General features: G+C 54.6%; 1 protein-coding gene across 1 annotated transcript in view; it reads right to left on the bottom strand.

The window, feature by feature from the left end:
• LOC122386493 overlaps positions 1-17,551 on the bottom strand; it is a 35,573-nt gene extending 18,022 nt beyond the window's left edge. Inside the window, exons 1-4 of the mRNA XM_043375736.1 lie at positions 17,023-17,551; positions 7,914-8,156; positions 7,355-7,467; positions 4,467-4,576 (exon numbers count right to left, since the gene is read on the bottom strand). Coding sequence (XP_043231671.1) covers positions 4,467-4,576; positions 7,355-7,467; positions 7,914-8,156; positions 17,023-17,079 — 523 coding nt within the window. The 5' untranslated portion in view covers positions 17,080-17,551. The remainder of the gene's footprint in view (positions 1-4,466; positions 4,577-7,354; positions 7,468-7,913; positions 8,157-17,022) is intronic.
• Positions 17,552-17,671: the final 120 nt, after the last annotated feature.

Below are 17,671 nucleotides of genomic sequence, written 5' to 3'. Positions count from 1 at the left end.
CGTGAGTGAGCGTCCGCGAGCCTACTACCGCCCCTGGCGACTCGACCCAGCTCAGCCGGGGAAGACCTAAGCAAGAATCACTGCATCAGACCCACGACTTTCATCCCCACTGCTCGTACCCCTTGCTACCGCTGCAGGATGACACCCAGCTGCAGCATCCCACCAGGGCCGACGGTGGCGTCACTTTCGCTTTTCGGCAGCGGGCCCGCACCGGCCGTCGTCATCGCGCTGCGAGCCAGCTCGGTGAAAGTGCGTCGTCGGCGGCGGCGCCGGGCGACGCAGGACCCGCTCGCTGCCGGCCGAGGATGGCGGCACGCCGGCAGCTGCGGAGAAAGTGACCTCCAGGGCGGCGCTGCTCTTGACCCGGCTGGAGCGGCGCCGGCTGCCCCCGTCTCCGCCCGCGCCCCACGCACCCAGCGCCGACCACGCATGCTCGTTACGTGCGGCGCAGACCAGCTGAGAGGTACGGACGGAGCCTGCTCAGCCCAGGCGGCGGCACTGCCGGCTCTGTGCAGGAATCCTGGCCAATTCCGTCCAGTGCACAGCGTCACCCGGGGGAATTCTGACGGCTGCGACGGCACGACTCGAGTAGAGGTGGTGCAACACATGGGAGAGTTCCCACAGGTGGCGGAAGGGAGCGGAAGGGGAGCGGAAGGGAACTACCTGTCGTTTGACAAGAAGCCGACGTGGAACCTGACCGCCATCTACTCTACGGGCTATGCCTTACTTCGCCAATAAAAGAGAAAGCAATCACTTGCTGAATCTTTGAGGAGTGTAGAGCGACGTAAATCACGAACAAATACATAGTCACTCATACCTTTAATAAAAGCGGTCGAGGCGTTTGTTTTCAAAAATGCTTCATGAGGCATGGATGCCATTTATGCATAAATGCCGTTTTACAACATCTATATGCTGATAAGCTGTATAACGTGCATACTGAATGAATCAAATATAGCTTGGATTTACTTCAACCTCTCTCGTAAGCAATCAAAACATCCTCATATATTTCTTTCGTGGAAGTTCATGAGCATGAAATATGTCGGACTGAAGCAAGACTCACAAGTGTATGGTGACTGGTGAGTTCTCACCTCTTGTTCAGGGAACGACCCACAGTTGCGAAATCTTACCTTATAAGGATGGTAAGGTAAGGGTAGTACCCAAGAGACGTAGGGAGGGGTAGAGGAGGGACCATACCAGGCCCGCATGTGAACGGGACTATTGAACGATAAAGTCGCAATGCCTGGCTGTGGCCTGTGACGGCTGATCGTTCAGTGTCGTGCGGCGATATTCTGCGGCGATATTCAGTGGTGATATTCAGCGGCGATTCTCCGCGGCGATCGACAGCAGAGTGAAGCGCAGCGCGGCGTAATCAGCGCTCCGTCAGACTGATGGCCCGCTCCGATGGCGGTCGCGAGAGGACCGCCCGGCCAGCAGGCGATGGCTCCATTCGTGCAGAAGACCGATAATGGTCAGAGAGACCGCCCGAGCCGCCGATACGGCCGGCCGATGTGTCAGGGCCACTGACCGCGCCGGCATACACACAGAGAGTCAACACCGAGAGACGAGCGGGAGAAAACAGCCGCGCCACGGCGGATCTCGTGATGCCCGGATAAACATCAGATTCCGTCGGTGGGAAAGGAACGGATGGGGTGGAGTTATCTATGAAGAAAATACGACGCTGATGGGATCAGTTGAAGTTGGATTTTGTATTTGTTGCTGATGTGACGTTTCTCTATATTGAAAAGCTGGTTAGGGGAGAGTGGGGTAATTTGGCCGGTGGTGTAAATTGGCCGCCCCCACCTGTACGATGTCTAATAAAAGTGAGTGAAATAACTCTAGTCTCTATTCATTTGTCATGGGTAGAAATAACTGGAGGACAAATGTCAAAACTTTGCCCCTCGTAGTTGTATTCAAAATTAATAAAACGTTAATTTCATTAGAAAATGGTAACTTTTACTTCTACTTACAAAGTTGTATAACATGTAGTATTTGGGCTAAAAACGAATTCAGACATTATAGCGCCATTCTTGGGGGTGTTCAGCGGTTCCAAGAGCAATTTCATCTAATTCCGTATAGCCGTGATGACTTTATACACAAAAATTTTCAGAATGGCAATATGGGGTAATTTGGCCGGGACTAGCGGGGCAACTTGGCCGGTGCGCTCATGGTCACTATGCTGGGACGGCCGAGTTTTCATGGTCAATTGTACCATAAATGACATGATTCATGACCAACTTTGACTACTTTGATGACTTACTTCCGATTGGTCAACTGTAAGAGCATGTGACGTCATCAAAGGTTACCAAACGTTTTTTGCTAATAAATCCTTACATAAAAATGGTACAGCCGCACAAATGGTCTCATTCTGTTCAACTCGCCAAGGCGCATCGAATAATATGCATGATGACCTTGAAATCACGTGACCTTGAGGTCAAGCGATCTGAGGTAACGTGACTTGAGGTCAACCTTTGACCTTGACTTCTCGAGGTCAACACATATATGTTTCGATGCGGAATGACGAGGGAATTACGATGGTACTCGAAGTTTTGGCCTAGCTTGATTACTTCAAAAGTTATTCGTAAAAAACTGTCTACGCATCTAGAGCCGCTAATTTGGCTATTTTGACCCCTGTGACCCCATGAGTCAACCTCCAAAATGTGGTAAATGCGTCATAGGACACACGTCATTGCTGAATCTGAAGCTGACTCGCAATATAACAGAAAATCCCGACCGTAAACTAACACCGGCCAAATTGCCCCACACCCCCGGCCAAATAACCCTGCTAGTGGGGCAATTTGGCCGCCTTGCAGACCTTTGTAATACGTCACAATTTCAATATAAGTAATTACTCTATCATTTCAAGTTCACTGTCCAGTAAAGTAAAATGAATGCGACACCTGCCAGCGTTGAGAAAATGCAGAAATGTGTCGTCAATTTTAAGTTACATCGTTTTCTAAAAAAAGCGGCCAAATTACCCCACTCTCCCCTACGTGACGTGAAACGAAGACTTGTTGAATGTATTGCGTTTACTATGCAAATACTATCAGCACCCTGAGGCCGTATGTTGTTTCCTTCCACCCTTTGGATATCGACTGAAACTTCTATTCCTTCGGACAGCTACGGAATCAGCTGTATCCCCGGAATAGCGTCACAGCTCCTGAAGCCGGTTTAGCCCGCGCTACTGCGCAGGCCATGGGCGTCCAAAGGTCGCTCAATCGCCGCCCATAACGCCCAGCTGTGGGGCACGTAACTCGGAAGTCGCACATTCTCGTCTGCTCGCCAGCGCTACGTTCCCAGACTGTGTACGATGCTGGCCCGCTGACCTCTGGGTGGTCTTACGGGGCACCGCTGCGGGCCGCTCGGACTGGCTAGCCCGCTGCCATGTGCCGCTCGGGCCGGCCGGCAGGTTGCAGGCTGCAGGCGGCACGACGCCGGCGCGGCGAGCAGCGCGGATGGCCGGGGGCGCTGCAGAGCCGCCGCGGCCCGGCCGGTTCGGAGCCCGCTCGGTGAAGGGAGCGGCCGGTCCGGTGGGTGCTGCCCCGGGCGCAGAGCGTACCGCCGTCGAGCGGCGGCCGGAGCGGCTCGTCCAGGAATGGCACCGCTCCTCGAGAGGGCGCACAGCCGCCGCTCGTGGTCGATTGGCCGCCGCGCGGAGCGCCGCGCCCTCAGAGACGCCGAGATGAAGGGTTCGGCGAACTGATGTGTATCAGCGGCCAGATCAGCAGGAGGCGCTTCAGACAGTGCCTCAAGGTCTCGCTGAAATTCTCCGCCCTCTCGGCCGCACGCAATGATTGATGCTGCAGCATTCTGCATTCCTATGTTGAGTAGCTCAGGGCTGATCCGGCATGAGGCCTTTTTTATCTGGCGCTATGCATGTGTCTGCTACCCTCTACACTCCTACATGGTCTTCCGTCTGTGCAAACTGAAGTGTATCTGCGTTTCTAAAGTAATCACTGATCGGAAAGATAGGCACCACAGCTCAGGTGATGTGCGACAAATGAGCCTCGTGAGTCTGATGACAAATCACCCGCGTTTAAGTGCAGTCAGCCGAAAACGGTCTGACGGGGCCTGAGCGCATCCTGAGCGTCCGGAGCGTCCCGAGCGGGCCGTCAATCACCGTCGGTTTGTACGTCATCACCATCACGACTGCGGCTCCCCGGCGGGCGTCCAGAGTCAAATGATCCCACCACAGCGCGTAGCGGGCTCATGCGGCCGGGTCTCTGACCGCGCGAGAGAGCAAACGAGCCGGCGGTACTCAAATTCGGCGCAGCTCTCGGTAAGATTGAACTCATCAGCCAAAGGAGCTGCTGGTGACAAAGGGTATTTGCATTGTGTGCTACATTGCGGCGGAGTTTATGATACGCTCTTTTACGGGCAAGGTCTCTAGAATTTTTAGTGAACATAGTCGAGTTTCTTGTGGCCGTGCCTTCATTTGCAACAGCTTACCGCTATTTATGGCTACTCACCGTCTGGTTTCGAGATCTTGACCTGGAGGTTGTAGGGTCGTCCATAGACCACCTCCTTGGCGCGTCGGCCGCGGTCCATCAGTCGCAGGGTCACCAGCGACTTGTCACCCCTGCGGGAGAAGAGGGCGAGGGTCAGCCACGATCACCGGTCACTTGTCACCCTGCTGCAGGGGCAGCTACCGAGGGTCAGCTTCCGAGAAGGACACTTCCCAGGAGCCTTGGTACGTATAAGAGAAAGGATCATGTCAGTGTCACGACGAATTTATCACCGCTGCAGACAGAGAAAAGGTGGTACAAAGAAGACAGAGAGAGGTGGGATGTCAGCAACACCCGCGATTTATCACGCTACAAAAGAGTTACTGAGGTCAATGTCACGCAGTGCGACAACTCACTGTCCTGAGTGGACGTAAGAAGCCGGGTTAATGGCGCCTGCCGTCATGCCTCCAGATGTCTCCCTTCGCTGTCTGACAGGTGTTTGCCGCAATGCAGGGTTAGCACAGCTGGTCTCTGACATACCTACAGGTCACACGACCTCGGCCTGTCCTTGCTCTCGTCCGGCCTCAGTGGACAAACAGCGGAGCTCCGCCTTTGCTGAATACTAATTACGCCATACAGACGTAGCACGATTCTTAAGTCTTAACTAGCCTGACTTTTGTTGAAACATCATGACGAACATCAGATGTTACTAAGCAGGGCACTGCCTCCTTGTTTGCGATCCAAAGTGGCTCACATCATGGGCTCGGGCGGCGTATATGGACCCGCACGCCTTCTCTGCAGATCCGGCATCAGGCAGCCCACACGTGTGAGGCATGCACTGCTCAAGGACATGACTAAAGCGGCTTTCCTTTACCAGCGGAAGTCGGCTTCTTTGATCCGCAAGCAAAACATCCGATCGCCATGCACGTGCATCTGCCACGTCGGTTTAGCGTTCCGGCGTCTCCATAACCGCATATCAATTCGAACGATTTAAATGAATAGTAAACGAGAACAGTAGACACTTTTCGGTCATCAAAATTTCAATCCTCAGGGAATTTCCATTTAGAATGTAGAATAAATAAAGTAAAGGTGTCTCATCATAACCGTTGGTTCCCTTCTCGCCGTGAATTTTATTGCAGGAAAAATTAATTTGTATTACAATCTAAAAGCAGAAACTTTTTTTGGGCTGCTGACTTCTATATCTTGGGCGGAGACGCTGTGTTTTGAGCGGACAGGAGTGCCCTGAATGGGACGCTATGCTAATGAGGGCACTGTCTCCGTGCTAATGTAGGCGGTGTCACTGTGTTAATGTGGGCGGAGTCGCCGACACCGTGTCACAACTGGCATGGTGTCGTGTCGCGGGGCCGTCCGTCGGCGCGGTAACGGTGCCTCCTGACCGGTGTGCGCGCCGCCATTAGCCCGCTGACGGTTTCCACGACCGGCGTCCGACCCGCGGCCCATTACGGAAACCGCTGCCCGCCGCGCCAGCCGACATCGGCACCGGCCGGCCGACCCCGCGTCACCGCCGGCTCATCGCGGACTGACACCGGCACGGCGTCCTCTGTCAGCTCACTGGGGAGTGGGGATGCTGGCCGGGGGAGGGCGGCGGGATGAGCTCTGGAACTGTCCGGAGTAGTGGCTGCAAATGGTGAACATGGTTGAAAGGTTAAGTTGAGAACTATATAGGCCCTCTGGCAATCAGGTGATTTGTGCTCGTTCCATGTTGTCTAGCTCAAGATTTCAGACTGAGCTCCAAACACCATCATCCGTCCCAATTAGATCAAACAGAGAGCACCACTCTAGTTACCGTACCGCTTCCCGCGGAGTCTCCTGTGATCAGTCGTAGAGCTCCCTCGCCGCGGTTTGGCGAGTGGAAGTACATATAACGACTTCCTCAGTCACTGCTCTGACTGGTATAGGTATTGCTTAACGACAATTTGGACATGTCACCACCGCCAAGTCTTGTCGTCCGACAGGCGGCGAGACATGCAATCGCGGATATACCTACTGGTAATTTAGCAACAACTAACATTGCCGTGGATTTGACCAATCTCACGGCTGTGGGCAAAGTGGCGCAGCTCAAAGTGTAGGTAGATGTTAATTTTATGGGACGAGAAACGCGGATACGGGTATGCGTTGAGATTGGTAGTGCTCCCGTGGAGCTTTCATTAACATCATTATTCGTTAGTGGCTATAAAGTCGTTAACTGGCGCGGAAGAGGAATGTTTAGAGAGGGCTGCTCAGGTCTAATAGAGCCGAAGTTGGGCAGAGTGAACCAATCACTGCTCCGACCCGGCTCCAACAGAGTGGCGAGCGGCGCGCACTCGGGCCGCCCATCACCGGTAATGCGTATCATTAACCGGCCTGGATGGTTCCCTGGTGTTCACCAGGCCTGTCCATGGACCATAACACACCACTCTGAGGCGGGCGAGCGCAGCCGAAAACGGAACGAACGGCGGGAGGCTGCATTGTTGGTAGGAAGAAAACGCCGGGGGACTGCAATCAAGACGAGGAAGAAAGCACGTAGAGACTGGAGCGCAGCAGAGAGGATACCACCGGGTGGTGATTGATGATTCTCCGGCGGCGAGCAAAAACGACATACCACCGCTTATGGATATTGATTTCCAATAAGACTATGATTTCAGCCCGATGACAACTGATCCAGTGAGTATTCGATAGCAGAAATCATCGCTAAAATTCAATCAAGTGGCAATTTCTGTTTCAAGGCAGTTACGTACTAAAAAATAATAATAGTAGGGAGCTACAGAAGTATCAAGAAGATACAGTTAAGATCAAGCAATTCCCAGTAAGGATGAATATTGAATGACATCTGACACCTAAATTCTATAAAGCAAATACATTCATGCTTATAAAATGTAAAAATCCAAACCCCTATTGTAAAACTGTCTCACCTGGAGTTCTTGAAGCCCGGGTTGCCACATGTGATGACATACAGCTTGTCCTCTGCCACCTCCAGTTTCTTGTGAAACCGGACGGCAATGGGAATGGACCTATCGTCGGTCCTCTGCGGCAGACAAACACAACAGCGGCGTCAAATTGGACTCTGCGGCGCCAGATAACTGCTATCGCCACTCCTGTTTAGGTCTAATTACGAGTCCTGTCATCATCCCTCATGCTCTCATGTTCACTAATACATTTTTCCACCGAACGGAACGCCGCTCCTTGGAATGTGGCCTCCGGGAGACCTGCTCCGGAGCGCCATTAAACTCAGAAATTTAGGGTATCAATGCGGACCAATCAGTCTCTAAGCGAGTCTTTGTTTATGTGTAACTATCTGTTAAAATTCTGTCTAACAAAGACATTGTTCAGTAAGGAAAACATCCTTATTTCGTGGGCTTGTACTATTGTCTTCAATGAATGATAGCTACAAGAAAAATATATAAAATTCTCTAAGTCTCTAAAGACTCCCAACCGTATCTAAAAGAGCGGCTGGTTTCCGCTGGCACTCACGTTGTTGCCGCGCACTCCGCAGTAATCCTCGTCGCCCTCCCCGGCCAGGAGGTTCACGCGCATGCGCGTCTCGAGGCCGCCCTCTCCGAACTGGGTGCACGGGTCGGTGCGGATGTCCTTGCCGTGGATGACGCCGAAGAAGGGCTTCTGGGTGCGCACCAGGATGGTCATGGTGCTGGCGTCGCAGCTGGCCGTCACCTGCGGCTCGAAGTCCTGGGCGTCCAGCAGCTGGCTGGCACTCAGCTGGAGCAAAGAGAAGGGGAGGGTGAGACAGTGGCTAATGATGTGGCGCCGCTGCATCTGCAGTAAGAAACGAGATGAGAGTTTGATAATGCATCTTGATTTAGGCATGTGCATACTGCTTGTGAAAGAGCTTAAATATTCGCATAGGCATCTCACATGTTCACAGCATTCTCGAATAAATGGAAACCATTCTCGCGATCTATGCAGCCTTCTTTATCCGTGAACAAAGGCCCGGGTGAGTGAGTCCGGCTCTCCGCGAATGAATCAGCGCCACAATGTCGGAGATCTCACAGAGGGTTCTCTGACACACGGCAACCGTGGGCCCATACAGGTCATACAGCCCTCTGCAGGATACATCGGCCATGCGAGCCTGTAGATCTCAGACATGTCTCAGCAACAGTTCTTTGTTCGAGAGATGTGGAAATATGGTGTGATGCAATGCAGGCTTTTCCGCCGTCTTACGGAATAAGGCATAGGTATGTGTGCTGGCAAACAAGTCATACCTTCTCACTAGTAGTTGCTTTGATAGAATGCTACAAGCAGGGCTGCGGAGTCGGAGTCGGAGTCGGAGTCGGAGTCGGTCGGAGTCGACAGTTGTGACCGGAGTCGGAGTCGGAGTCGGAGTCGATTTTAGAAACCCGAGCCGGAGTCGGAGTCGGAGTCACCAAAAATCTGTCGACTCCGCAGCCCTGCTAGGTCTGCGGAGTCGGAGTCGGGAGTTGGAGTCGGTCGGAGTCGACAATTCTGCCCGGAGTCGGAGTCGGAGTCGGAGTTGGTTTTTGAAAGCCGGAGTCGGAGTCGGAGTCGGAGTCGCCGAAAATCCATCGACTCCGCAGCCCTGGCTACAAGTATAGTGTCCTAATGCATGATCCTGATACAACTGAGACAGAATAGCGCAAATAACGTTGCATTATGCGGTTATCGATCGACAGCAATCAGCAGCTTCTATGCCTGTCGCGATGTATTTAAAACCTGTGGATGAGCTCGTCGCCTACCCAGTCACCAACAGTAAATCATCCAGTGATTGTTTGGGATAGATAATCGAGTGTCCAGCTGAGTAGTTTCTCTTGTACAGAGCGACTTGATCGCAACACAGACGCACAGCACACGCATACGAAAATATCCTTTTTGTGATACCTGTAGGTGGATAACGCAGCGCGTTGAGTAAGACCCGATGATTGCTGATCTGATATGAATTCGAGTTTACTAATGATGCGAATTCGGTTTATTTAGTGCTCGTTTATCACCTCCACATTACACTAGTTTACATTGCTGATAGATCACCTCAATATACAGTGTCAGAGCCCAAAATACCGCGATACGCGAACCAAAACTTCGGACCATCTCAGCACATGACTGCTTAGCGCTTAAATTCTCCAGTCAGAATGTGTCCCTGCATAGCTAGAAACACTCAATTTAGGTCTCCTTTTCCGAGCCAACAGTGGAATATTACCCTCATCCCATTTAGGTGCACTGTGTGAACAACGACCATCGGTACAACGGGCTGTTGTTCTAAGGTTTACAAACCACCGTTTTCAGACCATGATCAAGTTTCTTTAGCTCCCCACGACGGACCCGTCCCAAATCTCGGACCAGAGCCATGGACCACGGTCCCGGGCCATAGACCACGGTCCTCTACCCGGTCTCGCCGGACCGGACAGACACCGGCTCCGTCCCCATTCCGCGCGGGACTGACGTTCCCGACCTCCGACTCGTTTGTTAACGACCACCGCCGTCTGTCGTCCGGAGTGTGTTGGATGCCGAGGCACAATGGCAGTCGCGGGGCGGGCTGTGAGGAGGCGGCTGCTGCGGGTATATATCACACACATCACCGGCCCCTGCCCAGATCAGAGCGATAACCGCCGCCGGGGAAATGGAGACGTCCGCCGATGAAGAGCTCACCAGAGGCAGATTGAGGGTTATGGCTGCTCTGGACGGGATTAGAGTCGATCGGAACGCCTAATTGGAAAGGGTGGTAGTAAATAAGGACCGGTACTTCGATGTAATCAAATGATTGTAAAGTTGACGTAGTTTTTGCTGATGAACTGAAAAAGTTAATTGCTCGTTCATGTGAGCCTTATGTCAATAATCCTGAGATACCGCCTTCTTCAGTATATTTTTTTTTCTGGGTGCTTTCGATGCATCATTGGCAAACACTACAGGCAGTTGTATTTTGACCGTGGCTGGCGTGATGAAACATCATTTTCCTTCATAGATCCAAACCAAGTCTGGATTCCTTCACAGACCCAAGGTCTCGGCTGGAGGCCAAGCCAAGACGGTGCGTGGTCTCTGAATATCATTGACCGGAGTCGGCAGCCGCTCCCCGGTGGATCTCCTCACAGCATTGACCGAGTTTTTTTCACGGCCGTCCCGAAAGTGCGGACGGAGCACATCTCAGCTACTCTGACCTCGGGAAACTAAGGCTCAATGGCTCTCCTGTGCACCAGTGACTCTGCTGTATTCGTGGCCGTCTCTGGCCATTGTCTGAGCCCACCTCACACACACCGACTGCGGCCGATGACGGCGGGTGATGTAAGGGGAGAGCGGCTCCTCTGCCGCTCCCCGCAGTGGTCCTCCATCAGTGCCCACCATCAGGGGATCTCCGCGGACCGGTGTGAGCAGGGGATCGCCAGTCACGGCGCCCTGGGGGTCGCGGCCCAGGTGCTAATCAGCCGACAGCCGACGCCATTAGGCTGACAAATGGCGGCGTCCGACACCGGTCCCGGCGGGACACCATCGCCGGCTGGCCGCCGACGGCCGACCCGCGCCACTTCCTGTCGGCTCGTCTGATTCCCCACCGTCGACTTTCCGCCCTCCTCCCACCCCTCCTGCGTGTCCTCCCTGCCCTCCCCTCCCCTCCCCTCCTCCTCGACAGGTGGCGACACGCGCTCCCGCTAACAAACAACCATCAAACTGTGAGAGCCGCCCTCACGCGACCGGCCCCGGCGCACTGCCACGATGGCAAGATAACGCGACCGGCACTCGGGCCGCCGTCTGATCACCGAGCGCTGTCCGATCGCGAGGGAGGGACTTTCAGTGTAATTAGCGATCGGGGCGAACCGGAATGTGTAGTCGTAAATCGGACGGCACCCTCTGCAGCGTCGCAGCTAAGCTGGTTTTCGATGAGGACCATCCGTGTTTTAATTTTGAGACTGGAGTGCTTCTAAAAAGGCGTATTGTCTTGACAAAAGCAGGCCCATTTCCGTGAATCAATGATGTCACAAGCTCGCTAAGAAATGATTACCTAATTAATTTATGGCGTCTAAAAGCTAAAATAACAGGCGTCTAAAATAATATGAATAAGAGCCAGCCATGCAGTGCGACGCATGATGATAACGTACTTCCTTCCTTTGGCACACATCCGTACTGCGTCTGTGGAATCAACTGCGCACATCCTGTTTTATAAGACAACACTGACGGAGTGAACCATCCATCGCACAGTTGGCAGAGTAAGTATTCTTGCTGTGTTCCACGCCCCAATACAGTGATGGATCTGTGCCCAAACAGCGTACCACGCATTGCAGCTTTGAGGAAAACAGTCTCAAGCGAACTGAAACGGACGGTGATGCATCAATTCGGTGGGACCGAGTTGAGCATACATCACAGAATTGTTTTCCAATCTCTCCCGTTATCTGTTTACCGTCCACTGCGGCCTTCCGCCAGTTTGCCAGCCCTCACCCACCGTCTTCTGCCATCTATTCTTGATCGTTATCTTGATCGTTCGTCGTCTTAGGTCGTCCATCCATTACAACTGCTTCTGTCCAATGTCGTTCGTCCGCCCATACCGTCGCGACTGTGTTCGCCCATCCTCAGTCGTGGTTCGCCAGTCGTCAGCTGGCGGTCGGTCACCATTCCGTGGCTGTTCTCCCGCGGGGTCGCGGGGTCGGCAGAGGTTCACCGCCACCACCGGAAGAGCCGCCGCGCCCGCGCCACTCTCAGGGAAGCAGCGGTACGGCCGCTGTAGGTGTCTGTGTCATGGTGCCGCCATAAGGGCCTGACAACGACCGGTAGCTGCTGCACGGAACTAGAGGTGAGTCGGGCGACATGTGGGCTCGCAATGCTGCAGCTCTGGTGGAAAGGTTTCGTGGACTCCGTTCGAAGCATCTACTTAAATATTCTGGTCAAGTATTGGAATCTGCGATGAAGATGCCTATTGCCTACTGCCCCACGACAGCCATGACCCGCTTGTGAGACGACGCTCACATCATCCGATCGGCATCCTCTTGCGACACTCTTTTCCCGTCTACTCTGAGGGACCAACACGCGGTGCTCCTCGGTTAGGTTCAGTGCTCCAGGCCCGTCCTCAGCAGCTGCGTCAGGGGCGGGGTCGACTCGGGCGCCCGCAGCGTGTGCCACCGCGCCGTTCGGCCGGGTCAGAGGCCGTGACGCGCTGCCGTGACGCGCCGCTCGTCCGTGACGCGTCACGCGGGCCGTGACGCACACAGTAGCCGCCAGGCGCCTCGGTCTGGCTTCCGGCCTGTCGCAGTAGTGGTGGAGTGGCTCCCAGCAGCCGTGAGGGGTCGCTGTGTGTCACAAAAGTATGTCCTCAGGTAGCACCAGTGACAGGTGCACACACGGATCTTTCCTATATCACCTTCTCTAGCGGTCCGTTTGCACAGACATCCGGCCCGCACTCCGCACCGACCCGGCGCCCGGGCGGCCGCTAGTGAAGAGCTCCAGAACGACGCCACGGTGACCGGGTCGGGTCACAGGTCACGGCCCGGCCCTATTTCCGTTACGGTGTGTGTGTGTGACCTGCCGGGGCGCGCCTCTGACCCAGTTCTCCAGTCGAACCGCAGGCCGCCGGACGCCGACAAAAACCCACAGTGGCGCAAACTGAGGCGACACCCTGGGAAAGGGCATATGAGTTGTTGGCTGCCTAAGGAACCTAGCGATCTAGAAGAGTCTGATAGAAATGCGTCGCCGGGGAGCTGGAAAATGAAATGGATGCGCCGAGCAGCTAGTCTCTGTGGATATATCCGCACTCATTATTCATTATATTGGCCTATAGTTAGCGCATGCTGCCACGAACGCCAGCTGAAGAGCCCGCTAAGGGGCGCGGTAATGGCGTTCGAGGCGACGAGTCATTACGCTAACGACGTAGGGAGCAGCATGCGGCCTTTTACGTTCGACCGGCCATTGAGTTCGCTGGACTCCCGACCGGCGAGCTATGAGTCGTGACGTCAGCACGGCTCCACAGGGCGCCATTGCTGGTCTCGGGTGCGTCACCGTTCGCAGAACAGGCCGGCCAACGAACCGTGACACGCGGCCGGCGCCACTCGACGAGTGTGGGGCGGCCGGCGCGTGCCACACCCGGGTGATCGGAGTGGGGAGGCCACTCGATTCTGCGGTCAACGCGAGCAGAGTTGCGCTGCCCGAGACGGCGGCTTTACCAAGGGACTCTGGAGAGTTGGGTGGCTTAGAACCGAGGTCAGGAACAGGAAATGGACCACCGACACGGCGCCGATCAGTGAAGGTCAGATCTGAACTGTTGCCGGGCCGTATCGGTCGGGCCAAGTCGGCAAATGAGCTCGATAATGACGGGAAGCCAGATGACAATGGTTTTCCGTTTCCGCCAATGGCCCTTTGAAATGCGCAGGTCCGTGACAAAATTGGCAGGCTGAGTTTAGCGACGATTGTATTGGCTGTGCGGCCTACTGTAAACGTTTGTATAAGCGTGTACTGCTGGAGTTTGCTGGAAAGACCTTTCGCCTTGCAAATTATATGGAAATTCGGAGAAACAATGCGATGCATGTGCATTTTCACTGGACAAAATGACCTCGTCAAACGAGGCTCATACCATTCTGGTGAACAATGGTCTCGGCACTCGGGCTCATATCAAAGTTCTGCTAATCGTCCGGTCGCTCACCATCTCCTGACCGCTGCACCCCTCCACTCTCCAGCGCCATGTGCTGGTGCGGTTCAGTCGTGAGCGGGTGTCGGCTTAGGCCGCAGCAGGACCGGCCGGCCGGGCGGGCAGCGCGACCGGGCCGGTCTGCATGTGGGCTGGCTCAAGGACGCCCGCCCGCCGCGGCCGGCCAGCTCGGCTGGCTCGGCCGCCTCCTCCTGCCATATACGGCGGCCGACACCGCAGCCGCGGCCGCCGGCACCCGCCACCGGGCACAACCGGATAAAGGGGTGCCTATATGAGCCCGCCAATGGCCGATTTGGTCGGGGAATGCGCGTAACTCCAAAATGGTATGCAGATTCGTTGCATAAATCCATATTGTTGCAGAACTATGATGGAACGTTATCACATCATTCACTTTCCTGGTTTATAACATGGCGGGCGGACACATGACCTGACATGCAAGAGGTACGCAGCTTGGCTGCATTTGTCAATGCATTGGTTCGTAGTCATCGGCGCAGTAGCTGGAGACTGGTATGACAAGCTCCATTTCGGGAACGAATCGTAACACGTTTCTGTGAACGACTACACGGCATTTCCTGTGCGTTTCCGATGATTCACTGACGGAATGTGGAATGATGAACTTACGCCAGAGTGCTGCCTGAGAAATACCTCCCCTGTTACGGATTCGACTATCCAATCTCTCGAGAAACGGCCGACAGTTGGCGATAATTACAAGCATCACAAGCCATAGCGGCTTGTTTAATTATCGTTCCCTCGGAGCCGACGCCAGACAGCCTCTCACGACCGGCGGTGGTAAATTATCTCGCTTCGTGATCGCCGGTGTCACGCAGTTGAGCGATGATTAATGTGTACCGTCGCGACCTTTTGCCTGCCTGACTCCGATACCTAATGGTGAACATTTTTACTACAAACGTCCCTGACCATCGGAGGAGAGCCGAATGGTCTGCGGGAGTCGGTAATTGAGGGATAATTCGATAATGACTGCGGAGATTGTGCTCGGCAGTGCCCACGGGCCGGGCCCGGTAGTATCTCTCCAGCATACCGATGAGTACGACTGATGTTCGGAGAGTAATTGAAATCGACGATCCCCTGAGCACGACTATCGCAGCTGCCACTTGTAATCAGCTATATATCCTGCAGCTCTATCACAATCCCAAACTGATAATTGACATAACGCCTCTGCATCGTGCACCAGCGCACACAACGGAAGTAAGCCCCCAGTCCGAATTCCCATTTGTCAGTTTGATTAGTATCTGGTGTAAGCCCACTTTTTGTGTGGTATACCGTCCACATTTAATTGCTTGAAATAATGACTGACTCACGCAGCAATTCGTCAGCAGTTCGGTGAATTTTTACGGTCGCCAACAGAGTCGAGGCGGACGGGTTTCTCGCAGTGTTATTTTCCTTGCCGGACCGTTACGTTGCAGTCTTTAGTTAGTGTACTGTGCCGCACTGCGGTCTCGAGTGTGTTGTTTTAGTATGCTGTGTCGCTCTGAAGTCTCCAAGCCTTTGTTAGTGTGTTGTGCCGCACTGTAGTCTCCGAGCATAGTGTGCTGTGCCACACTGCGGTCTCCAATCCTTTGGTTAATGTGCTGTGCCGCATTGGAGTCTCCACTCCTACGGGTAGTGTGCTGTGCCGCATTGGAGTCTGCGACTCTCCAGATAGTACATATGTGGGTAATGCCGCTCTCCTGTCTTGAGTTATTGTGCTGTGCCGCACTGCACTCTCCCAGTTTTCTGTTAGCGTGCTGTGCCGCACTGCAGTCTGCGAGTGTTGAGTTAGTGTCCTGTGCTGCACTGCGATCTCTAAGCGTTTAGTTATTGTGTTGTGTCACACTGCAGTCTCTGAGCATTCAGTTAGTGTTTTGTGCCGCACTGCAGTCTCCCAGTTTTCTGTTAGTGTGTTGTGCCGCACGGCAGTCACCGCTTGTTCATTCAGTGTTGTTGAAGACTTGGAGACTGCGGTGTCAAATTGTTCGGTTAGTGTGCTGTTCCGCGCTGCAGTCTCTGAGGCCGGCGGCAGGAGACGAACTACTGAGCGCCACCGCTTTTTGATCCGGCCCCGTCCGCCGTCCCACGTCACAAAAAGCGGCGGCCCACTGGGAGCAATGCCATCCAGTCACAGCGCGCCCCGTCTCTATAGAGAGACTCCTTCCGGGGGTCGATACACACAGGGTCAGGTCAGGTCACCTCCCTGTCCTGTACCCACCACTCTTCCCTCGCCAAAACCTGCCCGTCTCCCTAATGTACCCAAAATTGAGCACAGCTGGGGAGCAGGGGGCGCTCGGAGGTCACCCACCTGCTGGTCAAGGACGCACCTGCTCAGCGGCCAGAGGACAGTGGGCGGCTGAGGGACACCTGGGCCTGTGCAGTGTAACGAAATGTATAAACATCGTCTCAAACAAATGATCCATGTGATATTGTGAGCATAAGTGCAGGAGGTGCTTTTAAGGGTTACCAAAAGCGAGTCTTCACCGAAGAGCATAGCCGTCGCTAATGAGAAATCCTTATGTGAGCGTCCTTATGATTAATTTGCTAATAGGTACTGGTTGATATGCTAAAAAATGTGCTTTCAGTCTTATTCAGTGCAATGTGACAGAGTGCCCCTGTACGTTACGCCGGCGTCGTGAGCCGATCAGTTGCGCAACGACCTCGATGAAGAGCACGTCGTCACGGCCTATCGCACTGCACGGGATTACCCTAGTCACGGCGCTAATCGAAACAGCGTTCTCTACTTTTACTCGTGGGTAACTTTTAATGTGTTCCACAACAGATCTTCGCATGCATTGTCTTCGAAATAACTGACGGAAAAGGAACTGGTTTCGCACTCAAGACTGCTCTATAAAGATACGATTTTTGTGCCTCTCCGTGGCCGTATTAGGACCAGGTGTCCCACCATATTTATTCTTATTCCGTCTCTGACCTGACCCGACCTGCCTGATCTGACCCTACTCCGGGGTCGGTCACACCGCCTCGGTCCCCCTGTAGCCTCACCTGGAGTGTCAGCAGCACGGCGGCCAGCACGGCCATCCGTCCCCGTGCTGTGGTCATCCTTAGCCGCTCGGCGCCTCCCGCCAGCCCGCACCGTCCGTCAGCAGCTCACACGGTCCGCACCGAGCACTGCTGGCGCAGTCACCACCGTCACCGTCCGACCCACACCGAGCGCCCGCCGCCACTGCCGCCGCCGCGCCGCCACCGCCGACCGCTGACGTCATGACGCCGAGCGAGCGTGACGTCACCGGCACGGGGCGGGCCGGGGCGTCACGGCGCCCGCTTCCGGCGCACCTGCCGCGTCACGGGGCACGTGACGTGACGGGGGCGTCACTCGGAGGTCTGAGAGCAGTGGTGGCTGCGGGGACGAAACATGAAGACCAGGTGTCTCCGAAAGGCTGGAGGTTGTAGCGGCAGGTGCAAGGGTCGCTCGTGCAAGAGAGGGCGATGGTTCGGTCGTCAGCCGGCTGGCTGGACGGGTGAGTGGAGAGACCTGCCGGCTGCCCCCGGCCTCGGACGGAGCCGAGTCCCCCAAGGCTGCGTCATACCACCGAGTTAGTCGGGCGCCGCGCGTTCGACGAATCCCAGCCATCAGAGGAAGTCAGCCATGTCTGACTGGACGCTATGAATTATGCATTGGACCGGTTGGCCT

Source organism: Amphibalanus amphitrite, unplaced genomic scaffold (assembly GCF_019059575.1).
Source record: "Amphibalanus amphitrite isolate SeventyFive unplaced genomic scaffold, NRLGWU_Aamphi_draft 000253F_arrow, whole genome shotgun sequence".
Classification (NCBI taxonomy): Eukaryota; Metazoa; Arthropoda; class Thecostraca; order Balanomorpha; family Balanidae; genus Amphibalanus; species Amphibalanus amphitrite.
The sequence above is the reverse complement of the archived record's forward strand: the minus strand, read 5'-3'. Positions and strand labels throughout refer to the sequence as shown.